The following is a 22534-nucleotide window of genomic DNA, read 5'->3' as shown; positions in this document are numbered from 1 at the left end:
TATCTCAAGTGGTATTTCAGCTGCCATCATAGCATCCCCATTTCAGTACATTAAATTTACAGTAATAAAGATCAATCTAGCCACAATCAATTCCTTGTACATTTTCTTCAGATGTGCATTTTTTTAAATGTATCTGTCAACATTATATGGTTGTGTATAGACATCCTGTAACTAAAAAAAGCTTTTTTTCTTACTAAGTTTACAGTTACAAACTGTAGCAACAGGGGGAAGAGTAGTCAATATTCTCACAGGGTCAGATGATATATAGTTGTGATTTGATAGAAATTAAAGATCTAGCTAATTTTTCATTGCACTCTCATTATGTATCATATTCAGATATAATTTCTTGGGTGCTTTTCTAAAGAGGACTAGATTTTGGCCCACAAAACCTCTAATTAAATATATTTTTGATTAAGAAAAAAGGTAATCAACCCAATTAAATAGTTAGATTTGACAAAATGCTGGCAGAAACAGCTTGTATGATTATGTTGGTGAGGCAGATTTTGTTGTTATTGTGTGCCTTCATGTTATTTCTGACTTATGGTGAGTCTAAAGTGTCCCTATCACAGAGTTTTCCTGGCAAAATTTCTTCATAGGGGATTTGCCCTTGCCTTCCTCTGCAGCTGAAAAAGCAAGACTTCCACGGTGGAGTTGGGATTTGAGCCATGGTCTCCCTGAGTCCTAGTTCAATACTCAAATTATTACACCACACTGGCTCTTTACATCACACTGGCTCTCTCACTGCAAACATAATGAAATTCAGTAGTGATGTTGTTTGTGTATATTGAAGTTTTAGGTGGTGGCTTTTCTTGCACTGGGAGCAGACTGGATGATATTTTGCCCATCTTTAATGGAAGGAATATGACGGAGTTGTCCTGTTCTGCCTATGGTTACACACATTTTTGGACATCCACAAGTGGGTGTAATATTTGAATACAGCAGACATGAAACAACCCACGCCTGAACTAGAGTCCTGGGTAGAGGGCTCCCAACTAGCTTACATGTATTTGTTTTCAGGCCCCTGTTCAGTAGAGTTGTAAAGAACATTTGCAAATTTTTCTCATCCTTGACAAGAATAGATATTTTGGCAAATTTAAATGTGTTACAAGAGTGTTCACACACACACACACACGTATTTCTGTTGCAGATTTCATTATAGATAGGGAAAAATGTATTTTGTTCAAAATAGATGCTTTGACAGGTTGCATCCCCTTGTCTGAAATTCTTGGAACCAGAAGTGTTTTAGAATATTTGTATATACATAATGAGATATCTTAGAGATGGGACCCAAGTCTTAACACAAAATTCATTTATATTCCATATATACTTTTTATACACTGAAACTAATTTTATACAAATATTTTAAAAATAATTTTGTGCATGAAACAAAATCTGTATACGTTGAACCATCAGAAATCAAAGGTGTCACTATCTCAGCCATCCATGAAAGTTTTGAGTTTTGGAATATTTTGGATGTTGGAATTTCAGATAAGGGAGACTCAACCGCTATCCAAAATTAAGTTGTATTTATGCACAATACTATACTTCTGTGTGAAACAGTGTACATTATGCAAAGTAGGATGATTTTTCTGCAGATGAAATTTTTGCAATAAAATCTTGAAATGCCCCCTCTCCGCCCCCCAAAAAATATATCAATGAATATGCTAAAATATCTTAATCTGGCTAAGTAGAAAAAAACCTGGACAAATTCCATTCTGATATTCAAAAACAAAGCAAAGCTTGTCATCCCTCCTCTTAGGTATCATCATGACACACCTTGCTCCTGTGCCACTTCACTTTCAGCCAAGACCCTCCTTGGCATCCTTCTACTGTGCCTTCACCTCTGCTGTGCTGCACCTCTTTGGCCAGCTGTATGCTGGGTTGCCATTTACTCCCTCAGAACTATTTCCGCATATTGTATCTCAAGCTTTTTCCTTCCAACCCCTACTACTTTCTCCTGCAATTGGGGGGATGGCAAAGGGGAGCAGGAAAACTGCTTTTGGAGTAGATATTGGGCATAGAGAGAAAAGAAAGACAAGATAAAGAGGAAAATGGACAGGTGAACTGCAGAAGAGGATGGCACCAAAAACGCTATCTAAGCTGAGCTATGGAAAAGTGTTCAGAGACAGAGCATGACAGTCAAGATGGGGAGAAAGGTGGAAACCATGCACATGAAAGCTAGTAGTGGAAATCAGGAGCAGAGAAAGATGGAGGGCTAAAAAAAGATAGAAAATGGACGTGGATAGAGATGCCTATTGAAATGAATGCATGGAGGAATGAAATGGTTTCACAAAGACAGGAATAGAACAAAGGATGTCACAGAGGATTGTGAAAAAAGTTTTCAGGAGTAAGAGTGGCTGAGGGAAGAGCAAGAGAAGAGCAATGGTAACAGCAGAGGGAAATAGAGGTTGTTTCTAAATATTTTTCAAAATAACATTGGCGGGATACAGACGGGCAGGGGAAGACGTCTTGGAGGTGTATTCTGCTGAATACGGAGCCTCCAGACCGCCCACTCCGGGGGCGTGGCTCAGGTGTATGGGGCTTCCACATGGGGGGCAGTGAAGACGCCTCACCTGGGGCCGTTTCTGACCCGCAGTTTCCATACCGCCGCCTCGGAGGACGCTGCAAAGAGAGAGGCAGCTTCTGCACGGGCAGCCAAAAACGGGGCTTTTTTTTTCTTTTGCCGGCTGGCGGATGTGCAGCTGCGACGCTCAGCACCGGCAGCAGAAAGCCTATGTGCACATTTAAAGTGCCCAGGCCCCTTTAAACTTTTTCCCTCACCCTGCCCAAGAACAATGGTGTTCTCCTGCCAGCTGGTGATCAGCTGGTGTTGGCATCCTTGTCCGCTTGCACGTTGGTAGTGTCACCAGCATCATGGATGCCTCCTCTCCTTTGGTCCCCACACTCTTGCTGAATCTGCAATGCACAGCCACAGCTGTCGCCGCTGCTACCGCTGTCCCCCTGCCATCCCCCATCACCTCCCTTGTACATATGTAAATATTTAAAGTTTTAGGGGTTTTTTATTGTTAGGTGAAAATGGCACAGGAATGTGTGTAGGGGTTCACTTTAAATTCCAAACTTTCCCCAATTCTAGCAGCGCATGCGTACATGTTGCTCTAGGGTTAGGGTTAGGGTTAGGGTTACGAGCATTAAAATAGAGTGCAGCTGTGCTGCAGCTTCCACATCTGCATGGCATCTGACGCTCTAATTAGAGCCTCGATGCAAACTGCGCATGTTCCAGGACCCCGACTCATTATGCGACGCAGCAGACACGGAGCTTTTAAATGGGCAACTTAAATTAGCAGCGTAACAATTCTGGCGTACCGGTGCAGCAGCTTACAGACGGAGATGCGCAGCTGCGCAGTATATAGAAAAGAAGCGGGAAAAGCAGCACCTTTTTAATGCCGCTTCTTCCCGCTTGGGGCGTGCGGGCGGCGTGTTTATGGCGGCATTCAGGTAAGGGCCGTCTGAAGGCTATACCTTCATGACGTCATGAACACACCCCTTTTTGCCCGTCTGTATCCTGCCATTGTTCTTAAGAGCAGGCTCTTACACAAGCAAGTGGGTAGGTAGGTCAGTGGATGGATATATACATGTTTTGGCATGCCCCAAAGCTAATCTGCAGGTGAATTGATGCTTTGGGGTGGGAGAGAAAGAGTAAAAAAAAATAATAATAAGCAAGTTGCTGATATTTCATAGCACTCAGAATCAGTTGCCTGAGGCACTTGCCTTCACCTCTAATGGTAGGGTCACCCGCAATATTGAACACACAAAAATGCTTCTGTTGCCCTCTAAGTAACAGGCTGGTAACTTATCTGACCACTGGCGTTCTCTGCTTCTTTTCGTTTTCTCTCTCCCCCTGACCCCCCAAATTGCCTAATCTGTCTCTGTCATCCTTGATTTCTGAAAGAAAAAAAATATAAAGATTGTGCAGTGAAAAAAAAATATGGACACCAAAGTTCATGGGAATTTTTCCAGAGACCAATTTGGAACAGCAAACTGGGGAAGAAGCCAGAAACAAAGCCAGTGGAACTCATAATATGCTGATCAACTTATAGTTGACATTCATATGACAAGAACCACAGCAGATCATTAACTCCATAGTACATGAAAAGGATTCAGACTTTATACCCTTCTAGATCCCTACTTAAGGGATTGCCTCCTTCCGTATAATCCACCCCGCACCCTCAGATCCTCTGGGAGGAATTTGTTGCAGTCCACAAAGACCAGATTGATGGCGACCTCCCAGAGGACTTTTTCCGCGATCGCTCCCACTTTATGGAACGGCCTGCCAGACGAGATCCGTCAAATTACCAACCTAGAGAGCTTCAAGAAAGCTGTCAAGATGGATCTCTTCCGACAGGCCTTCCCGGAATAGAACCTGGCCATGTAATGCTCCCCCCACAGACGTATGTAAGCGAAGACTCTGCCCACCATTATTTTATTATTTTATTATTGTTTTTAGATTTTATTGTTTGTAATTTTAATGGATAGAATTGTTTAATCCTTTTTTAAAGGGGGAATTGTATATATTGTATTTTTAAAGGTTGTATGCTGCTTTGATTGTGGTAACAAAAAGCAGGATATAAATTAAAGTTTTATATTTTATATTATATTTATCTGCTTATATAATTTGAGTAGAGGGGAAGATAGTTGGTTATTTAATCCTTATAAGCTTTGTCTGATACTGCTTTAAACTACAAAAGTTAATTAAACCTCAGACTGCAGCTACATAAAGTTTACAAACAGGTTCCTTTATTGCATATACTCAGCTCCATTCACTATTAATAAGATACTTCAGTTTTTAAATTGTTGCTTATACTTAGGTTTCTGAATGCTTTCTTCCTAGACTGTAATCAGATGTATAGCTAAAAATGTTAAGATGTCAACATTTTTTAAAAAATGTCATAGAGCCATAAATAAATGTAGTATAAAGTACAGACTTGCACCACAACGTGAAAATTACTTTTGGCTAAAAATCCAATCAAAGTAACGTTTGTTGTATTCTGATTCTATACATGCTTAATTCCAAAATTAATAGACATTATCATTTGAGCCCTGCAATTGTAGGAGTCCGTGCTGTACACAGAACTGCTTTCGACAGTCTTCCAGATTTCAAATCTGGTTTCTCAAGAGAATGTCTGCTCAGAATTGTGAATTAGGTGGAGTAAGACTGTAGTGTTGATCTTCATGGCATATACTTAAATGGTTTCTTGAAAGTAACAGGTTTATCTCTAAACGCCCATTTCTTTCAGATTCCTAAATCTTTCCAAGTCTGAAAAAAAACCACCTTTGAAAACCTTTAACAATTACATATAGGCTATGAAGTGGTTACAGTTTATGTAAAATATCTGATTTTTTCCCCTACATGTTGCAGAACTAAACAATTCCACAAAAGCTCACTTTCCTATGGAATATTCAAAGCTGAAGGAAAATTTTCAAGAATCAAGTTTATCAAAGTGGCCTCTCCCTACCTGCAAGAAAGCATTTAGAGTTATTGAAGGTAATTATTTATTTATTTAATTTATATTATTTTCTCACAATATAGGGTCCAAAGCAAAGATCCCTTTCCTTTTCCCTTTCTACTTTGATACTCTACATTTCTCCAGAGGCCTTTCCTGATTAAAGTGCCCGGCCACAGAATGACTGCCCCTCACATCATGTATCAGCCCACCACTCTGTCCTCGCTGTATTTTTATTGTGTTTTTAATAGATGTTTTAATTGTAATTTATTTAATCCTGTTTTAAGGGGGGGAATTTGGGACATAAATTTGTAAATGTGGATTTTAACATGTTGTAGCCGCTTTGATTGTCCTGTCACAGAAAAGCGGGATATAAATAAAAGTTTTATTATTTATTAGTTTTAGAGATTAAGGTTCTTTGTATGGGTTAATTCAGCACATGCATCTCGTATAGGAGAGAAGAGGATATGTTCTTTTAGAAAGGGATGTGTGTTGTTCCTTTAGTGAAAATCATTTGAAGGTGAGATCAGACAATACACTAGGTTCTGTTTTCCATTTAATATAATAGTTTAACTTCTTATATGTTTTGTGCCATTTGTTGAACCTTGCCTATAATTTTGATCGCATCCATAGTAAAAGGTAAATGTTTAGATACAGAATGCATATCAGAATAGTCCTGGGGCACCGCTTTGAAAGACAGAATAGGGCACAACTGTTTAAACATCTTTTTAACACTGGCAGAATACTTGAGGCACCACATACTGAGTTCTAATTGTTGCACATTTCAGTTCAGAACATTTTGTTTACTTATATTTAATTAATTCTGTATAAAATTCATCTTAGGCTTGTTTGTTTTTTGTTCATCTGCCTAATATTGCTTTATGTCATCACTTGTCAAGTTTTGTTTTATAATAGTAAAGCTCTCTCCACAAATTATGAGGACCATCTTTCACTGATTCAGTGCTGTGCTTCTTCATGGTTCTTAGACATGTACAACCATAAAGTTCAGAACTTTTTTGCCTCATGACTGATGAGAAGTTCGGCAGAAGCAAAAACAAGCTCACACTAGTTCAAAATATAGCAGATTTCTAGTTGGAACCATCATGTCATGACTTAGGACATTACCACACAAGCCCTGTTCTCACTGCTATCGTACTTGTTAAAGAAAACGGAATTATACCTGTTTGTGAGCAGCCATTCTTGCATGCCTTCTCAATTGCACAGCTGTGCTTCTTCTGCCATCACACCCTTCCTGACTTTCCCTTAACTCTGCTACCTTCCCTTATGCCCTACCCTGCATGCTTTTGGGGTTTTTTATTTTTTATTTTCACTTTTTCACATAGTTTTAGAATTCTGTTACTGTGATTTGTTGGGTTTTAAAAAGAAAGAAAGAAAAAGAACAGTAATTGGGAATAGGATAGGGACAGGGAAAGAGGAAGAGGCACGGACACCACATGACTGCCACGCTTGCAACTGCCCCAGCAGCAATGTTTCGGCTGCAGTGACTGGTGCAATTTTGAGCTCATTGATGGGTTTCACCTGTCAATGAAAAGGAATGCTGTAACCACACTTCAGGGACACAGCAGCTATAGGTCATGCAATATGTATTGCCAAAGTGGCTTTTTTCCAACTCTAATTGCAGTTTAAATGCCACATGTGATAAAGTCCTTAGTGACTGATTCTAGGTATCAGAGTCCAGTACTGTGTATTTGTAGCTCTCTTTGATGACACCAGACATTTAATCCAGATTGGAAGGTTCATTCTGGAGTCCTGTATTTAGGACTGGTATGCCACTTGACATGGAAGTATATTCCAATAAAGAACTTTAACTGGGTCAGTCAAGGTCCGTCTTCTTCACAGAAAGTGTTTCTGTGGCCTACGTTCTGTTAGTAGATCTGCACCCATGCAAAATTTACCGCAAGCAAAGACTATGCTCTTCTCCTTTTTCACTCAGTGCTGCTGTTTTACTTTGCTTCTGCTGAGCAAGTATTTTTGTTGTTATGCAATTCACATAACTTCAGCAGAGGACATACATTGTTGCTCGTATTCGTGTTTCCTGAATGTCACTTTGAAAAAGAATAGTTATGTAATGTAAAATGACTTATCATATAAATGCAACTTTCACATGCTGATTGAGCTAGATGTCCAATGAAAAGAAGGAACCTGAAGACATACTGTAGTGCTCTCATACAGAATTATCATAGGATTACTAGGAAACCAGAAGATAATTATCCAGTTTCCTGCTCTATACTAATATATCCCATTGCTAAGTCTTTCCTGCTAATTGTCTTTTTATGTCTTTTCCTGAAACTGTATAAGGAAGAAAATTCTGTAACCTCTCAAAAAGTTTTATTGAAATACTATAATTGCTTAACATTTCAATAGAACTTTTTATAAAGGAGGGGATCTTATGCAAACAGACTTCAAGGCTCCTGACAGAGAACATTCCTGAAATTATCTTTGCCAAAAAATTATAACCCCTCATCTTCACCCTTGAATATTTATCTGGCAATAATCTAGACCATCCTTCTGTCTCACAGGTAGCATCCATACAAACTCATTGGCTTGTATTGAAATGCTGATGTTTTAATTGCCTTACTCTTTGATGTACACCGCTGTGATCGCTGGAATAGCGGTATAGAAATAAAATTTTATTATTATTATTATTATTATTATTATTATATTATTGTCAAAACTGCTCTTCAAAACTTTCCGTGATAAAGTGTCCATCATAAGAGATCTGCTTAAATGTTTACAACTCAGTTTTTTTTTCCTGAAATCCTTTTGCAGGTCTCCCTTTCTTGCTCTTTCTGATTCTTTAACTCTTTTAGTTGTTGATATTCTTAAGTTTCTTTCCAGCTCCTGAGCCTTCTATATTCTAGATCAAAAACGAAATTAGGCTTTATTCCATTAAAAAAATGCTACACCAGTGCCAGCTGAAATATAGAAATCCATCCTGTCTGTTTCCTGCTAAAAAATAACAATTCATAAATGAATGCAAAGTTTGTTTTCTTTAATGGTACAAAACTGATGACATATTCAGCTTGTTGCCATTAGTATCGCCAGCTCCTTTCTGCATTGCTACTTATATTATGCTTCCCAAATATTAATTATGCCTTTAATAATGATAATGATAATAATATTTATTTATATTTTACTTAATCACTTGGAATCCAAGCGGATTACAACAATACCTGTTCTACTCTGCATTAATAATTATATTTCATTCTACTCATTTCTATACATTTCCCTGTGAATTATAGATAATTTTGCATTTTGATTCCTTTCTTCAAAGTACAGTCCATCTCTGCCAATTTGATAATGCTTACATATTTTAGAAGTGTAGTTTAGTACCTCCAAGTCATTAATAATACAACATCCAATATCCACAAAACAGTGACACCTTTATTTTGACAACTAAAGCTGCATCTGCACTGTAGAAATAATGCAGTTTGACACCATTTTAACTGCCATGGCTCAATGCTATGGAATTCTGGGATTTGTAGTTTAATAAGTTAATTAGCCTTTTCTGTCAGAGAGCTCTGATGCCACAACAAACTACAAATCCCAGATTCCATAGCATTGAGCCATAAAGTTAAAATGGTGTGTCAAACTGCATTATTTCTGCTGTGCAGATGCAGCCTAAAAAGGCACAAAACACTCAGTAAAAGTATAATGTTTTGTGGGTTTTTCTTATTTTGTTATATTTTGCTACATGGCTATCCTAAATATGTTTCCAAGTTATTAATGAATATATTGAATAATAATTGGTATTAAACATAAAAACCATAAATTATTGCCATTGCTATTTGTTATATTATCAATTGATAATTAGCATGCACTTTCCATTATTGTCCTTTGATAATTTTGCATTCATTTTCAGTTATTGACTAAAATCAGACTAGAGTAAGGCTGATGCTAACTGTAATTTGAATTATCAATAGTCTCCCTTCTCTTCCTTCTAACCTAATTAAACAAAAACTAAATAGGAGAGACATTATTTTTGTTATAAACACTGCTATGTCTTTCACAAACAAAAAGCCATCATAGGATTAAAAAAATCAATGAAGATTTGTAAGATAGTGTCCAGTTCGTTTCTCATAACCCCACAATAGTACACCTTCATGGTTCTGCTTCCAAGCCTTGAAACTGGTTGCTGTCTTTCCTTACTAAATTGCATCTTTGGACTGATAAAATATTTATACTATCTCAAAAGCCTTCTAGGTCACTCCTCCCAAAGGCCCTATGGGCCATGTTTTAAACATGATGCATTCTTTTCCTTTTCTCACCTTTCTAGATTTCCTGTACACAAGATTCATTGCTACAGAGAGTTTGTGAATGTTTTGAAGTGAAATACATTTCATTATTAAGAAAAATAATAATTTATTTGAAACTTCATGGTCCCATCAATAAAAACACAACATCCAAAACACAACTGGAGATCTAACTGGAGGTTCCACTGCTAAGAAAGATACAAAGAGGCTCCCAGGGACAAGCACACCAGAGCTAATAAGCAGGAATACTGCATAAACTAAAAATCTAGTTGCTCCATAGGGCAACCAGCATTTTCGGCTTTCCACTGAAATCCCATGTGAACGCCATCATCTTAATATTGCCTGATAGATAGGTTTCAAGTTGCTTCCAATAAATCTAAATGCCTCTGCCTTCCCTTCCTCCCACCTTGGCAAAACCATCTATCCCATTTGTGCATCCTGAGAGTCTAAGGGGGCGTTCCCACTTGGCAGATAAAACGGATTATATTGGAGCGATTCTGATTCGGATTATGTTCCGGGAATAATTCGAATTTTTTCCATCGTTTCCATTACCAAAAGGGGCAAATTACCTCGATTCATTTAGACCCTGTTTTAGTTCCCATTTATTATTATTATTATTATTATTATTAACCTTTATTTATAAAGCACTGTAAATTTACATTTATTTTAAATCGCTTTATTTTAAAGCGGATTAACTTGCTCCCCGTTCCCATTTGTGTCCACAAGCTGTCAATCAAGTGCGTAGGCTTCAGACGTTACAAGTCTTGGGGTTTTTTGGGGGGGGGGGGGGCAGCCAATGAAAATTGGCTGCATCCAAGGCTCTTCTGTTGTGTCTCCCCAGACTAGAAGGAAGCTTGCAAATCGGATCAAGGAGGAGAAGGCAGCGGGCTTCCTTATTGGGGAGACAATCTTTGGGGAAGAGAGAAGATAAGGCTCGATCCCCCCCCCCAGATCCCTGGGTGTCCAGGCTCTCCATTCCCCAAAATCGCTTTGCCTCCCCCATTGCTCCTTGGGCTGTTTGGAGGGCAATAAAGCAGGCATGTACTGCAAAGCCCACCCCATAGTTCCTCTGGAAGGAGCCTCCTTTCCCAAAATCGCTTTGCCTCCCCCATTGCTCCTTGGGCTGTTTGGAGGGCGATCAAGCAGGGATGTCCTGCAATGCCCATCCCATAGTTCCTCTGGAAGGAGCCTCCTTTCCCAAAATCACTTTGCCTCCCCCATTGCTCCTTGGGCTGTTTGGAGGGCGATAAAGCAGGCATGTACTGCAAAGCCCATCTGCTGCTCAGACGCTCAGGCAGAGGTGAAAAAAGAAAAAAATAGTTTAAAATGGTGTTCATTGTCTTTCCTCACACATCGGTCTATGAATGAGGAGCAGAGGGGAGGTTGCAATCCACCGGGGGAAAGTCTATGCGAATTGAAGAAAATGGCGCTGGCAATGCAGAAAGAGAACAAAGAGGGTGACACCCCCAGGCCAGCCCCTTGAGCTCTGCTCCTCCCATCTCCAGGTTCCCGAATCAGACACCCTTTCGTTCCCTTTCGGATACAGCGAATCATACCCCGCTTTCAAAAATAACTCGCTTTATAATCTACTTTTTTTTTTAACCGAAATATAGGCTGATAATCCAGTTTAAACATTTTAATTCAATTCTAATTCGAGATGCTGTGGGAACGAATGAGGGGTAATGGAGATTAAATTCGAGCTTCAGTGGGAACAATGCACCCTAAATTCGGATCTTGACCCGCTGTATAGGTAAGTGGGAACGACCCCAAAGAAACCTGAGTGGGCAAAGAGATTAGTAGTAGTACTGCTTCTGAACTTGGCAACTTTGGGACTATCCAGACCGGCCTGAAAGGCCGGCCCATGGGCAGAGTCAAGGCACAGCATCCTGACATTGCAGGCCCTAAATCCGCCCCAGGGCACCATGATGACATGCGCCATAATGACACACCTCCAGCACTGCGTCCAGATGATGCAGCTCCAAATTGGCGCCATACAACCACACTGCCATGGCTATGGTGCCCTCCAAAAGCCGGATCGGGGCCGCAGTGTGTGGTTGCTGCAACCCCAATCCAGCCAGGAAAGGGGCAGCTTCAGGCTGCCCCTTTGGAGTGGTCTGTATAGCCCCTTAATCTCCTGAGGTGATCTTACTGAGTTGGAGAAAAGGGACCTTTAGAAACAAACAAACAATATATATGATAGAGTTAAAGTACTGAACCTGTGGAATAGTGAAGAATCTAAAAGTGATGGACATGTGGGCATTGGTGCCAATCGGACACTCCAGCAGGATGCCTAGACCTTGGACAATGGCTTAATTAACCACTGGTTAGCAAGTCCAATATTTGTTAGGGACAAGCTCCATGACAGGAACACCGCACATTACCTCTTTCCCAGAGCCTTCAAAAGTGCAGGAACCTGCCTGAAAAGTAAGTTAAAATCCCAGGGAGGAACAGCTGGTGACTGCTGTGGTACATGCATTTGGCATCTGCCCTAGTCAGTGTAAGAAGAGAGGTACAGGATGGATCCTCTATAGAAGAGTAACTGATGGAGAGCAATGGAATCAGGGAAAGGAATGTGGGAGGTAGTTCCCCCTTGAAGACTGCAGTGAACCACTGTGTGTTCTGTTTCCAGGAACCAGGCTGTAATCTAGCAAGACAGCCCATATGTTTGGCATCCAAGGCAATGGTTTGAATACCTGAATTTTACCAGCAGAGTTTGCCTGAGCAAGGAGATATGTTTGCCCTCTTTGTGAAGCTAATGGCTTTCTTCTATTGGTAGGAAAGAGCATTAGAGACACAGTATTCACATATTGCAAATGGAATGGGAAGGTGGAGACAGGTGCGAAAGGTATATCTATTACAGCATGTTTTCTGCTTTCATTTACTTCTGTGGCATGCACTGACCTGCATTCCACAGGGCTGGTTACCCATCAGTAAGCCCAAGCTTTTAGCATTTATTCTTGGAGTTAACATGTGTTTTTGTATAGGCAAGATGTTTGTGCAGATGTGCTTTCTTTGTGTGCAACTTGCTCCCCCCCCCCCTTTCATGGTTTCCTATTGCCTATGTTTTTCTGTGTGAGTTCTAAGTGTAAGTAATATTGAGCCAGAGATATGCCATGTGCTTTGTCATCTGGATCAAGTAAGGAACCTTTGGCCCTCTTAAATATTTTAGTTTTCAGCTCCCAAAACCCTCAAGACAGTTTAGCCTTTGGTGTGAGATTATAGAGTTGTATTCTAAAACATCTCGAGAGCCAAAAGTTCTCTACCTCTGAATTAAAGTTATTGTTTTCTTGTGAGGGATTTTTAAACTGGTGGAGATATTCATTGCCAGGTGTTACCCTTTCCTGTCCATCCAGTACTACTATCAATCCAGGGACTGCTCTTTTTAAGTCTGTTCCTTTCATGCTGATGTTAATGGAGTGTGTGGGGGGGGGGGAGTCATAACAGGGCTAGAGCTGATAGAAAGTTGTGTTGTCATGGTGGTGTGGGGCATATCCATCAGGAGCTGATATCAAGGTGTGCTGTTGGATTAAAGAATCGTATGTGCTCTTTTCCTCTATCAGTAGTAGGCCGGCCATGATTTCTTGCCATTTTTGAGTTCTCTATATGCATTTGTCATGACAGTGCCATGCCTGACATCTCACCAGTCTAGCAGGGTATCTGCCTAATCCTTAGCCAGTGGAAATCAAATATAATATTGTATTTAACATTTATTTCATGTAGTTCACAAAAATGTGTGACCACACACATGTACATAAATACCTAAGCTCTCACTCGACATTAAAATAAACCTTTGTTATTGAATTGCCAAGAACACAAATCCCTATGTAAACACATCTGTTAATGACTTTAATACTTTTAAAATATTTGTATAATTTCTTTGTTATTATTTTGAAATGATGTAAGACATATCATCAGCATCTGTGAAACCACCAACTAGTTTATTTAGAGTAGCACAAGACATGCCAAATATTTAAAGAACAGATTTAAAATAGCAACAAATCACATTGTGATATTTCCTTGCATCTCACAGTTAGTTTCTTACACCTTCCAATATCAGTAATACTCATGGGATTGGTAAATATTCATTGACACTGGAATGAGAGAGGAGGGACTAAAGCTCCCCCTAAATGTAGGCTAGGAGGGGCTCACCTTCCTACCCTGAAATGATCTGGCAAAATGGGGCCACCAAGACTCCTACCCTGATAATTTCTGAGGAAACTCATGTGGAGACATTAATAAAAAATATACTAAATGATCAAACATTAAGAAGTACTAAGATATCTACTGTTGTTGAACCCTCTCAGGAATAAAAAAAAGGATAAAATTTATCCTGCTTAGTTAGGAGTAAACTAAACTGAATATACAGATATACTTCTATAGATATATACTTCTATAGATATATATATAGATATAAGTAGGCATTATGATTTAAATGATACTGGATGATACTGGAAAGTAATTTGCCCTCCCTCTGCAATTATTTGCAAGTAAGCAAAATTACAGTAATAACCAGCCTGCCAGAATTGAGTCCCCTTACCATAAAAACACCACAGGGATATCTGGACCTCTGATTCTCGAGCTCATTCCCAATCCCAAAATCATTTCTTGAACCTTAGTAGCACTATATTAGCCATCTTTGAGACATTACATAGAAACTGATCACAAAGTTGTTTGAAGGTTATAAATTTATCACTTGTATTCAAGGAGGAAGATATGTGTATAAAAATTCTTGTCCACAAGTTTATTGTGGGCAAGAAGGACTGGAAGGAAAACCACAGAGGACTCTTTTTGTCTTTTAGATATATCCAGCATTGCTAATAATACACATTTTGCTTCCTCAACATTCTACTCATGATCCCATGCTATCATTGTCATAATTGATGGGCATTGCTGTGTTGTTCAAAATCTCCTGGGTGGTTCCCTGGCAATCCCTGCTTGCATCAATTATATAATTTTGTCCTGTTAGTAAAGGGTCTGTAATTTTCTCTCTTTTTGTTTCATACCCACCAAGGTTGTCATGATTGTAACAATAGCACTAGGCAGCACATGTGTACATACTACAAAGGTAATAAATATCACAGGCAAGGTTTTAAAATGAACCTTCCCACTTAATTTGCTAATCCAGTTAGCCTATATTCCATCATGCCTGAAATAAAACAAGCAGCGTATTTCTGGGCGCAATCTATGTGACAACCAGGCTGAGTTAAAGTGGGACAGATCTTATAAAGCCCTGCCAAGATCTCATCTCATGTGATTTAGGGCCCTGGAAGGCTCACAATGGTCAGAATCATTGGCCATCTCAAACCTTACTCAGTATCCTACTGCACTGTGTTGCAGTACTTGCTCAGCTCAATGTGGCAAATGATAGCCAATCCATCAACTAGGTGCCATTTCCATCATCCACAGGGTTCCTTTTCTTTCTTGGAATTCTTGGATGAATGAACATAGGCGTGGTCCAGACCGGCACTTTGCACCGGCCTGGCCACATACTAGGGTTGTGCAAGGGTGGAGTGACTGCATGCCCCGCAACCCTAGTACGTGGCGGCAGCGTAATAACGGTGGCGCCCTGTATATATGGGCGCCGGCATTGTTATGCAAGCGCTGCACAGCATCCGCACGTTGCCGCACAGCATTTACACAACAGGTGCACCAGTGGCGCACTTGTTATGCCACCCCTGTGGCTTTAAAATAAACTGCTTTTCACGGGTACTTTTTCTGCCAGAGGGAAGCTGGAGGAAAAAAATGTCGCCGCCGCTCAGGACATTCTCTAAGGTATCTTCCGAGCCATAGTTATTTATTAAACAATCAGTGCTTGGAACGTGTGATGCAAAGCAAAGCATACCAGTGCACATCCAAGCTGTCATATTGGGTGAGCAAGACACACTTAGATTTACTCAGAGACAGGAAAAAATGTGGAGACTTCTCTGTCATTAAAAAGTGTTCTTTTCCCATCTTCAAACTATGTATGAACTTCAAGTTCGCTTTAGACCAGATGAGTTACATAAATGTGTTACCAAGTTTAAGTTTGCATAAATGTGATTAGGATTAGACTACTGTAATCAGAGCAGTGGAGGACAGGGAGGCATAGAGATGTTTCATTCACAGGGTCAGGGCCAACTCAAGGGCAGTTAACACACACATGCACAATGCATTCTACAGGGGGCTGCCCTTGAAGAAGACTCAGAAGCTGTAGTTCGTGCAAAATGCAGCAGCTTGACTGCTGACTGAAGTAACATATAGACTGTATATCATGCTGGTCTTAAAAGAATTACACTGACTGTCAATACTTTTCTGCTCTGAATCCAAGTGTTTGTGACAACATTTAAAGCCCTAAGTGGCTTGGGACCTGGATACATGAGGGAATGCCCCTTCCCATATGTCCCTGCCCAAGGACAAAGATCATCTGGAAGACCCCCCCCCTCCATGTTCCACCAGTGAGATCAAAACATTGTGCTGGGACAGGGGAAGAGGACTTCTCAGCCATGAAACCCCAATTGGAGAATGCATGACTTGTGCCAACACCCATGTCATTTATTTGTTTGTTTGCTTGCTTGCTTGCTTGTTTTCTATTCCACCTTTCTCTCCAAAGGGACCCAAGGCAGCTCACAAATAAAAATTCTAAAAACATATTGCAATAAAACAATTAAAACATCAGCTAAAACAATATAAAATTGCAAACATTAAAATCACAATACCCATCCCATATAGAACCCATCCCATGATTACACATTAAAAGCCTGCCTGAACAGAGCCATTTTTCCCTGCTGAGGAAAGGCAAGCAAGGAGGGGGCCAGCCTTGCTTCTTATGGAAGGGCATTCCAGAGGGCAGGAATCCATTTAAGCACCAATTTAAAACTCAGTTGGTCATCAAAGCCTTTGGGCTTCATTAACTCATCCCAAATATGGTGTACATAGTTTTAAAACCTTTTTGAATCTATTAAATTTGGTTTAAATTTATTACTACATTTTAATATGTTTTTCATTTGTTCAGTACAGTTCTATGTTTCTAATGCCTATACTGTGCTCCATACCTATGTGATGTAACCTCAAAAACTAAATTAAACTCCAAATAGTTATTTGATGGTTAACATTCAAGTCTCAACAGAAAACTTTCATGTATTAACTTTTTTAAAAAAGACGTCTTTCTCATCTAGAAACCTTCCCTGTATTTGTTATCTTCATTAGCAGCTGTTGCTAGCTACCTGCTGTGAGGCCTAAAAGGAAATTGACTGTTTTCCACATGATTTTCTCAGTATCACACAGTGCTCACATCTATACATAAATTGCTGTGCACAATCATCATACAAGAGTAAATCTCAGTTGGCAAAAATCCTCTGAGCTGTGAGAAATGCATTTACCTTCTCAGCTTAGAATGTGCTAAAATGTTAAGTGTGTTTTGATTTAACTGCTTCTTTTGGTAAGCTACTTAGATAAAAATATATCCTATGTGTTTTCCATCATTTTGCTATTTGTCGTCCTTCTGTTCATAATAAAATTAAAAAGATATTTTTTGCATCATCTCTCATACTACCAACTAATGGGTTTTTGCCTGTTGTTTTTCTTTCAGTTTGGGAATGTGGTGTTTCTTCTTAAATGCTACAGAAATCAATTTCAAGGAAACTAAAACAACTGAAAGAAGGAAGATGAGAGCAGTCTGTTAATTGAATCACAGAGAGTTCATTTCTCAAAGCAAAGGCTGTCTGTCTGCAATTCACTTAACGCAGTCTACTTTGGCCTTATACCTAAGCAAGCAGCTTTAACTTTAAAAAAAAAAACCAAATCTGTTTTACTTTTTTTAAAAAAAAAAAAACACTAATGCAAAACCCTATGAGAATGTTTTAAACAACCAGTTTAAATTTCAGCAGTACTCTGGCTATTGTACACAACAGTTACTTGTTGTCTTTATTGTACCACATTCTATATTTGTCTCACATAAAATTACTAGCTCCATAAGTGCAACACAGCCTCATAAACACAACACACACACCCCGTTTTCTGCTTTCCTGAGACATCAGAAGACATGACATAATTTAAATCTATAAGGATGGTTTCATTTCTGAAAACATCAAGAGAATCTTTTGTGAAGAAGGCCCAGAAAAAGTGATTGATGAGAAAAGCTTTTCTCTTCTGAATCATCCCAGGTATTTTTGAGAGATCCTCTTAAGAAGCCATGTGATAAAAACCTGCATGTATGTTTGTTATTGAAAATCTTTGTCATTGTCAGCTATTCTTAATGCGTATATAACCACATGAAAAAATTGAAAAAGACAAAAGAATGGTTTGGAAACTGGATAGCATGCAGTCATTTGCATCATATTATTACACTTGTGAGAGCTAGAGTTCCTGAACATCATTATTAAGAGTGCCCCAAACTCCCACATTGTCCCTTTCTCCCTTACTCTAAATCTCTATTACAAATCCAGCAAAAGTATTGTTCATACATCCATTACCTTTTCTTTTGGTTAAAGGATTATCATTGTAGTGTAAAAATGTCACTTTTTTAGACTAGTAGAAATATGTTTTGGGAAGAATGGTCACAATAATTCTAAATGTGTGTAGGAGAGATCATATATTCCATATTTTATTAAACTGGATTTTAGTTCTGACGTAGCTTCAAAGCCTCAAATAAAGAATTTTAATATTGTTATGAAAGTAGCTTTAAAAAACCCACACATAACAACTTCCTTCCTTTTCATGGCCGCATAACAGTTGTCTAAAAAAAAAAATTCATCATGGCTAAACCTATATTTCCTTCATTGAATTAAGTACATGATCTTTTAAATTCAAAAACTAGGAGAGTATAGATTGTATTTATTGCATACATAACACATAAACTGAAAGCTTTAATTTAATATTATCCTAGTTTTGATGCATTTAGGGATTTGTAAGAGGCTTGCCATTTCTCTTAAGCCAAGGATTTTTTTTAATGCTAGAACATAATGTATGCATTGGAATTGTGGTTGTTTTACTTTTATCTATAGAAGTCAAAGGGTTTATCCATTTGTTTCAAGTGGGAAAATTGGGTCAGAAATCTGCCTAATACAGTCTGAGATGTATCTCTGTAGGTTTCCACAGCAAGAAGAGTTATAGTAATAAAACTGTGATTCGTGAATGAAAAATGATTACATTATAAAGTCTAATCCAGAGTAAAATGTTATGCAGTTTTGCTTAAATGACACAGAGATACAAATGAAAGATTACATCTGTTCATCTAAATCTTCTCAACCAGAGCTACATAACTAGTCACAGCTAATAATCAGTAAATGTTGTCATAATTATTCTTTGATTAGTGATTACAAGATAATTCAAAGTTCTTGATGCAGAAATAGCCCCTGGGATATTTGTGTTATGTTTGCCATAAGAGTGGAAATAAATAAAAAGGCATCACATTTAACCAACCTCATTAGAGTCCTCTGGAAAACATGCTACATATAGAGGATTTATATGAAGAGAGCAAATAGGTGTCATCCCACTCATAGGCCCATATCAGTTACAGATTCATCATTTGAACAGAATCACCTGACAAAATACAGGTGCACGTTTTGTAATGATACTTAAGACATTTTAAAGCTTTTGCTGTTGTTTTTTGTTTGTTTGTCATTAGGTCAGCTTCAGTTTATGGTGACCATGTGAATGAAGGCTCTCCAAGAGACCCTGTTATTAACAGTACTTTTCTAGGTCTTGAAAATGTGGTATTGCTTTTATTGAGTCTTTTTCTGTTTTCATACTATCTTCAACTTTACCAAGGATTGCCATCTTTTCCAGTGATTCATATTGTATCATACATACATACATACATACTTTATTGCTTTTGGCCAATGGCCATTGCAAAATCAAAGAATAATACAATACACATAAAATTTCCGTAAAAACAATATACAACAAATTGTATCAGATAGCAAAAGTTTAACATTAACAATTATGTACAACTTAGATAACATGAATATGTTGAAGTTCGCAGTTGGACCCTTTTAGATCAAGTTATCCCCATTACAGAGAACAGCAATCTCTGCTATATATTTCTTCCTAATCTTTTTAGCAGCATGTGCCAGGTCACATATTTATCTGTGTCCATAAGGAGGTAAAGTACTTTTTCTTGAGAGTTTGAAAAGATTTTATTATTGATTAAGGGTAAAATAAAAAGCTCCCTAGGATCTTTATACAAAGGACAACAGGTTAAATAATGTACCAGATCCTCTGAATAGGGGCAGCCAACAATACATCTCTGTTCATTTTTCAGAACCTTTTTAAGCCTTCCATCTCTTTCAGCTGAATCAAACATGTTAAGCCTCAGTTCTGTGAAAGCTCGACGCAACTGGACAAAAGTGAGATTGTCAAAATAATCCGGATGATCATAGAATTGTCTGAGGCTATAATATAAAGGGGCACATGGAGATTCATGGACAGTATGTAAATCTGCAAGGGTAGTAACTTCTAATATTGTATTATTTATTTTTACCTTCCTTGCAGGATAATCTAACCCTGCCAATTCACTCATTGAAAACCCATACTTAGTAATTAATTGGACTGCCCCATGAACCCAATTATTAACAAGTAATCCATAATTAAGTTGCAAAAGACATTTTCTGGTAATCTAGAGGTTGGCATCTCTTGGATCTTAAACCAATAACACAAAATCCTTTTATCTATTTGGCTTTCTAAAGTTGGAACAGAGGTTTTGAGATGAATCATAGCATTTAGAGTGTCCCTAGGAAGTCCTAGTAATGCCCTTAAAAATAATTCTGAGGCACCTGGGACCTTAGGTATGCCCCAGATCTCTGCCCCATAAAGATTTGTGTCAGAGTTTTAGCTTTAAAGACCATTAGAGCAGGGTTTACTAAATTGCCTCCCTTATTAACAGCAAAGCTCAAGGTTGCTTTAGCCGAACTATGAGCTTGGATTTTAATGTTCGTCATATGTTGTTTCCAGGAGGCTGATTCAGAAAAGAAAATTCCAAGATATTTAAAGGATTTGACTTGTTTTATTATGTGTTCATCTAAATGCCAAGAGTGTGTTTTGGGGCACCTACCAAACACCACAACCTGAGTTTTATTATAATTTACTGTCAAGACTTTTTTTTACAGTATAATGAAAATCTGGCAAGTAAACGTCTTAATCCCGCCTGGGTTCTGGATAAAAGAATAATATTGCTAGCATACATTAACAGAAAGCTTTTGATCCAAAATAGTAACTGGGGCATATATACAGTGTGCCCGCGTTATATGCGGGTGTGCTATACGCAGATGAGTGTATGCGCTCAAGCTGTGGGGCACAAGGGGCAGTGCGTCCCATTCGCATGAATGGGGCGCGCTCCTGTGGCGTGCGCCCCGCGCGCCACTGCCACGGGCACGAGCCCCATTCATTTGAATGGGGCTTGAGCATCCGCATATTTTCTCTTACGCAGGGGGTCTGGGATGGATCCCCCGCATAAGAGAAGGGTGGACTGTAGTATCATGATAGGTCTTTTTCCCCCCTTTATTGATAATAAAATATTAATAAAATAAAATACATAATAAATGGAATAGTTTTGATTTATGTTTTTCCAGTGGTAATTTTGGTAATTCTAGATAGCTAAGAGATATGATTTGTTGAAATACAACTGTGGGGAAAAATGATGAAATTGAAATTGTGTAAAATACATTACACTATTTCAATTTCATCATTTTTTCCCACAGTTGTATTTCAACAAATCATATCTCTTAGCTATCTAGAATTACCAAAATTACCACTGGAAAAACATAAATCAAAACTATTCCATTTATTATGTAGAGAGCATCTCTCTCCCCCTAAATTAGCTACACTTGCTTGTTTTCTACCAGTTTGGTTCTTACGCTTTCTTGCAACCATACTTTTTTCCCCTTTCTGTCTTTCATGTTTCACATTTAAAATTCTGAATTGATTTACTCTATACATTTTAATTTGTCACTACTTGATCTTACTCTACTTGTTTTTGTAGATTCCCCCCCCCCCAATACTTCAGTATCGTATCCCACTCATCCTCTATGTTAATGCTATTTTCTTCCCTTATTTTTCTTGATATTCTATCTACCTATCTTAGCTCTAGCAATTTCTGCATCCATTCTTCTGTTGTGGGTACTGACTGTGACTTCCATTTTTGAGCATAAATTATTCTTGACAATGTTACCATATAGAGAATCAGTCTTAGATGTTTTTTTTCTATTGATCTGTCTAGAATGGATGTACATTTCAGGTTTCATTGGGCATTGTGTCTGTATTGTTTCACTGATAATTAAATGTATGTTCTTCCAAAAAGACCTAGGTCTTTTACATTTCCACCATAAGTGGAAATAGGTACCATCTTTACTTTCACATTTCCAGCATTTTCTGTTACTATTTTTATATATATTAGCCAGGATCAGGTGTCACATGTAAAGCATTTTGTAGTAATTTCAGTTTATGGTGACCATGTGAATGAAGGCCCTCAAAGAGACCCTGTTATTAACAGTCCTTTTTTAGGTCTTGAAAATGTGGTGTTTCTTTTATTCTTTTCCTGTTTTCACACTATCTTCAACTTTACCAAGCACTGCCATCTTTTCCAGTGATTCATATAGTATCATGATATGTCCAAAGTACAACCTCTGTTTAGTCATATTGGACTCTAGGGAGAATTCAGCTTTGATTTGCTCTTGTACCCATTTATATGTCTTTTTGATAGTTCATAACAGGGACGTAGCCAAGGGGGGGGGGTCTGTGGGGTCCGGACTCCCCCTTCCTTTAGATACAACGAATGGTGTGTGCTGCTGCGCCCAAGCAGCATTATAATGGTGGTACTTAGTC

The 22534-nt window shown here is 38.6% G+C and overlaps 1 protein-coding gene across 1 annotated transcript in view; it reads left to right on the top strand.

Annotated features, from left to right (window-relative positions):
- The window catches only part of RNF180 (ring finger protein 180), a 97856-nt gene that overhangs the window by 64585 nt on the left and 10737 nt on the right, over positions 1-22534 (top strand). Inside the window, exon 6 of the mRNA XM_089485068.1 lies at positions 5378-5503. Within this exon, the coding sequence (XP_089341194.1) occupies positions 5378-5503 (126 nt within the window). The remainder of the gene's footprint in view (positions 1-5377; positions 5504-22534) is intronic.

This window comes from Sceloporus occidentalis, unplaced genomic scaffold, assembly GCF_023333645.1.
Source record: "Sceloporus occidentalis isolate IW3139 unplaced genomic scaffold, rSceOcc1.0.p SCAF_1, whole genome shotgun sequence".
Taxonomy (NCBI): Eukaryota; Metazoa; Chordata; class Lepidosauria; order Squamata; family Phrynosomatidae; genus Sceloporus; species Sceloporus occidentalis.
This window is presented reverse-complemented; position numbering and strand designations above follow the sequence as displayed.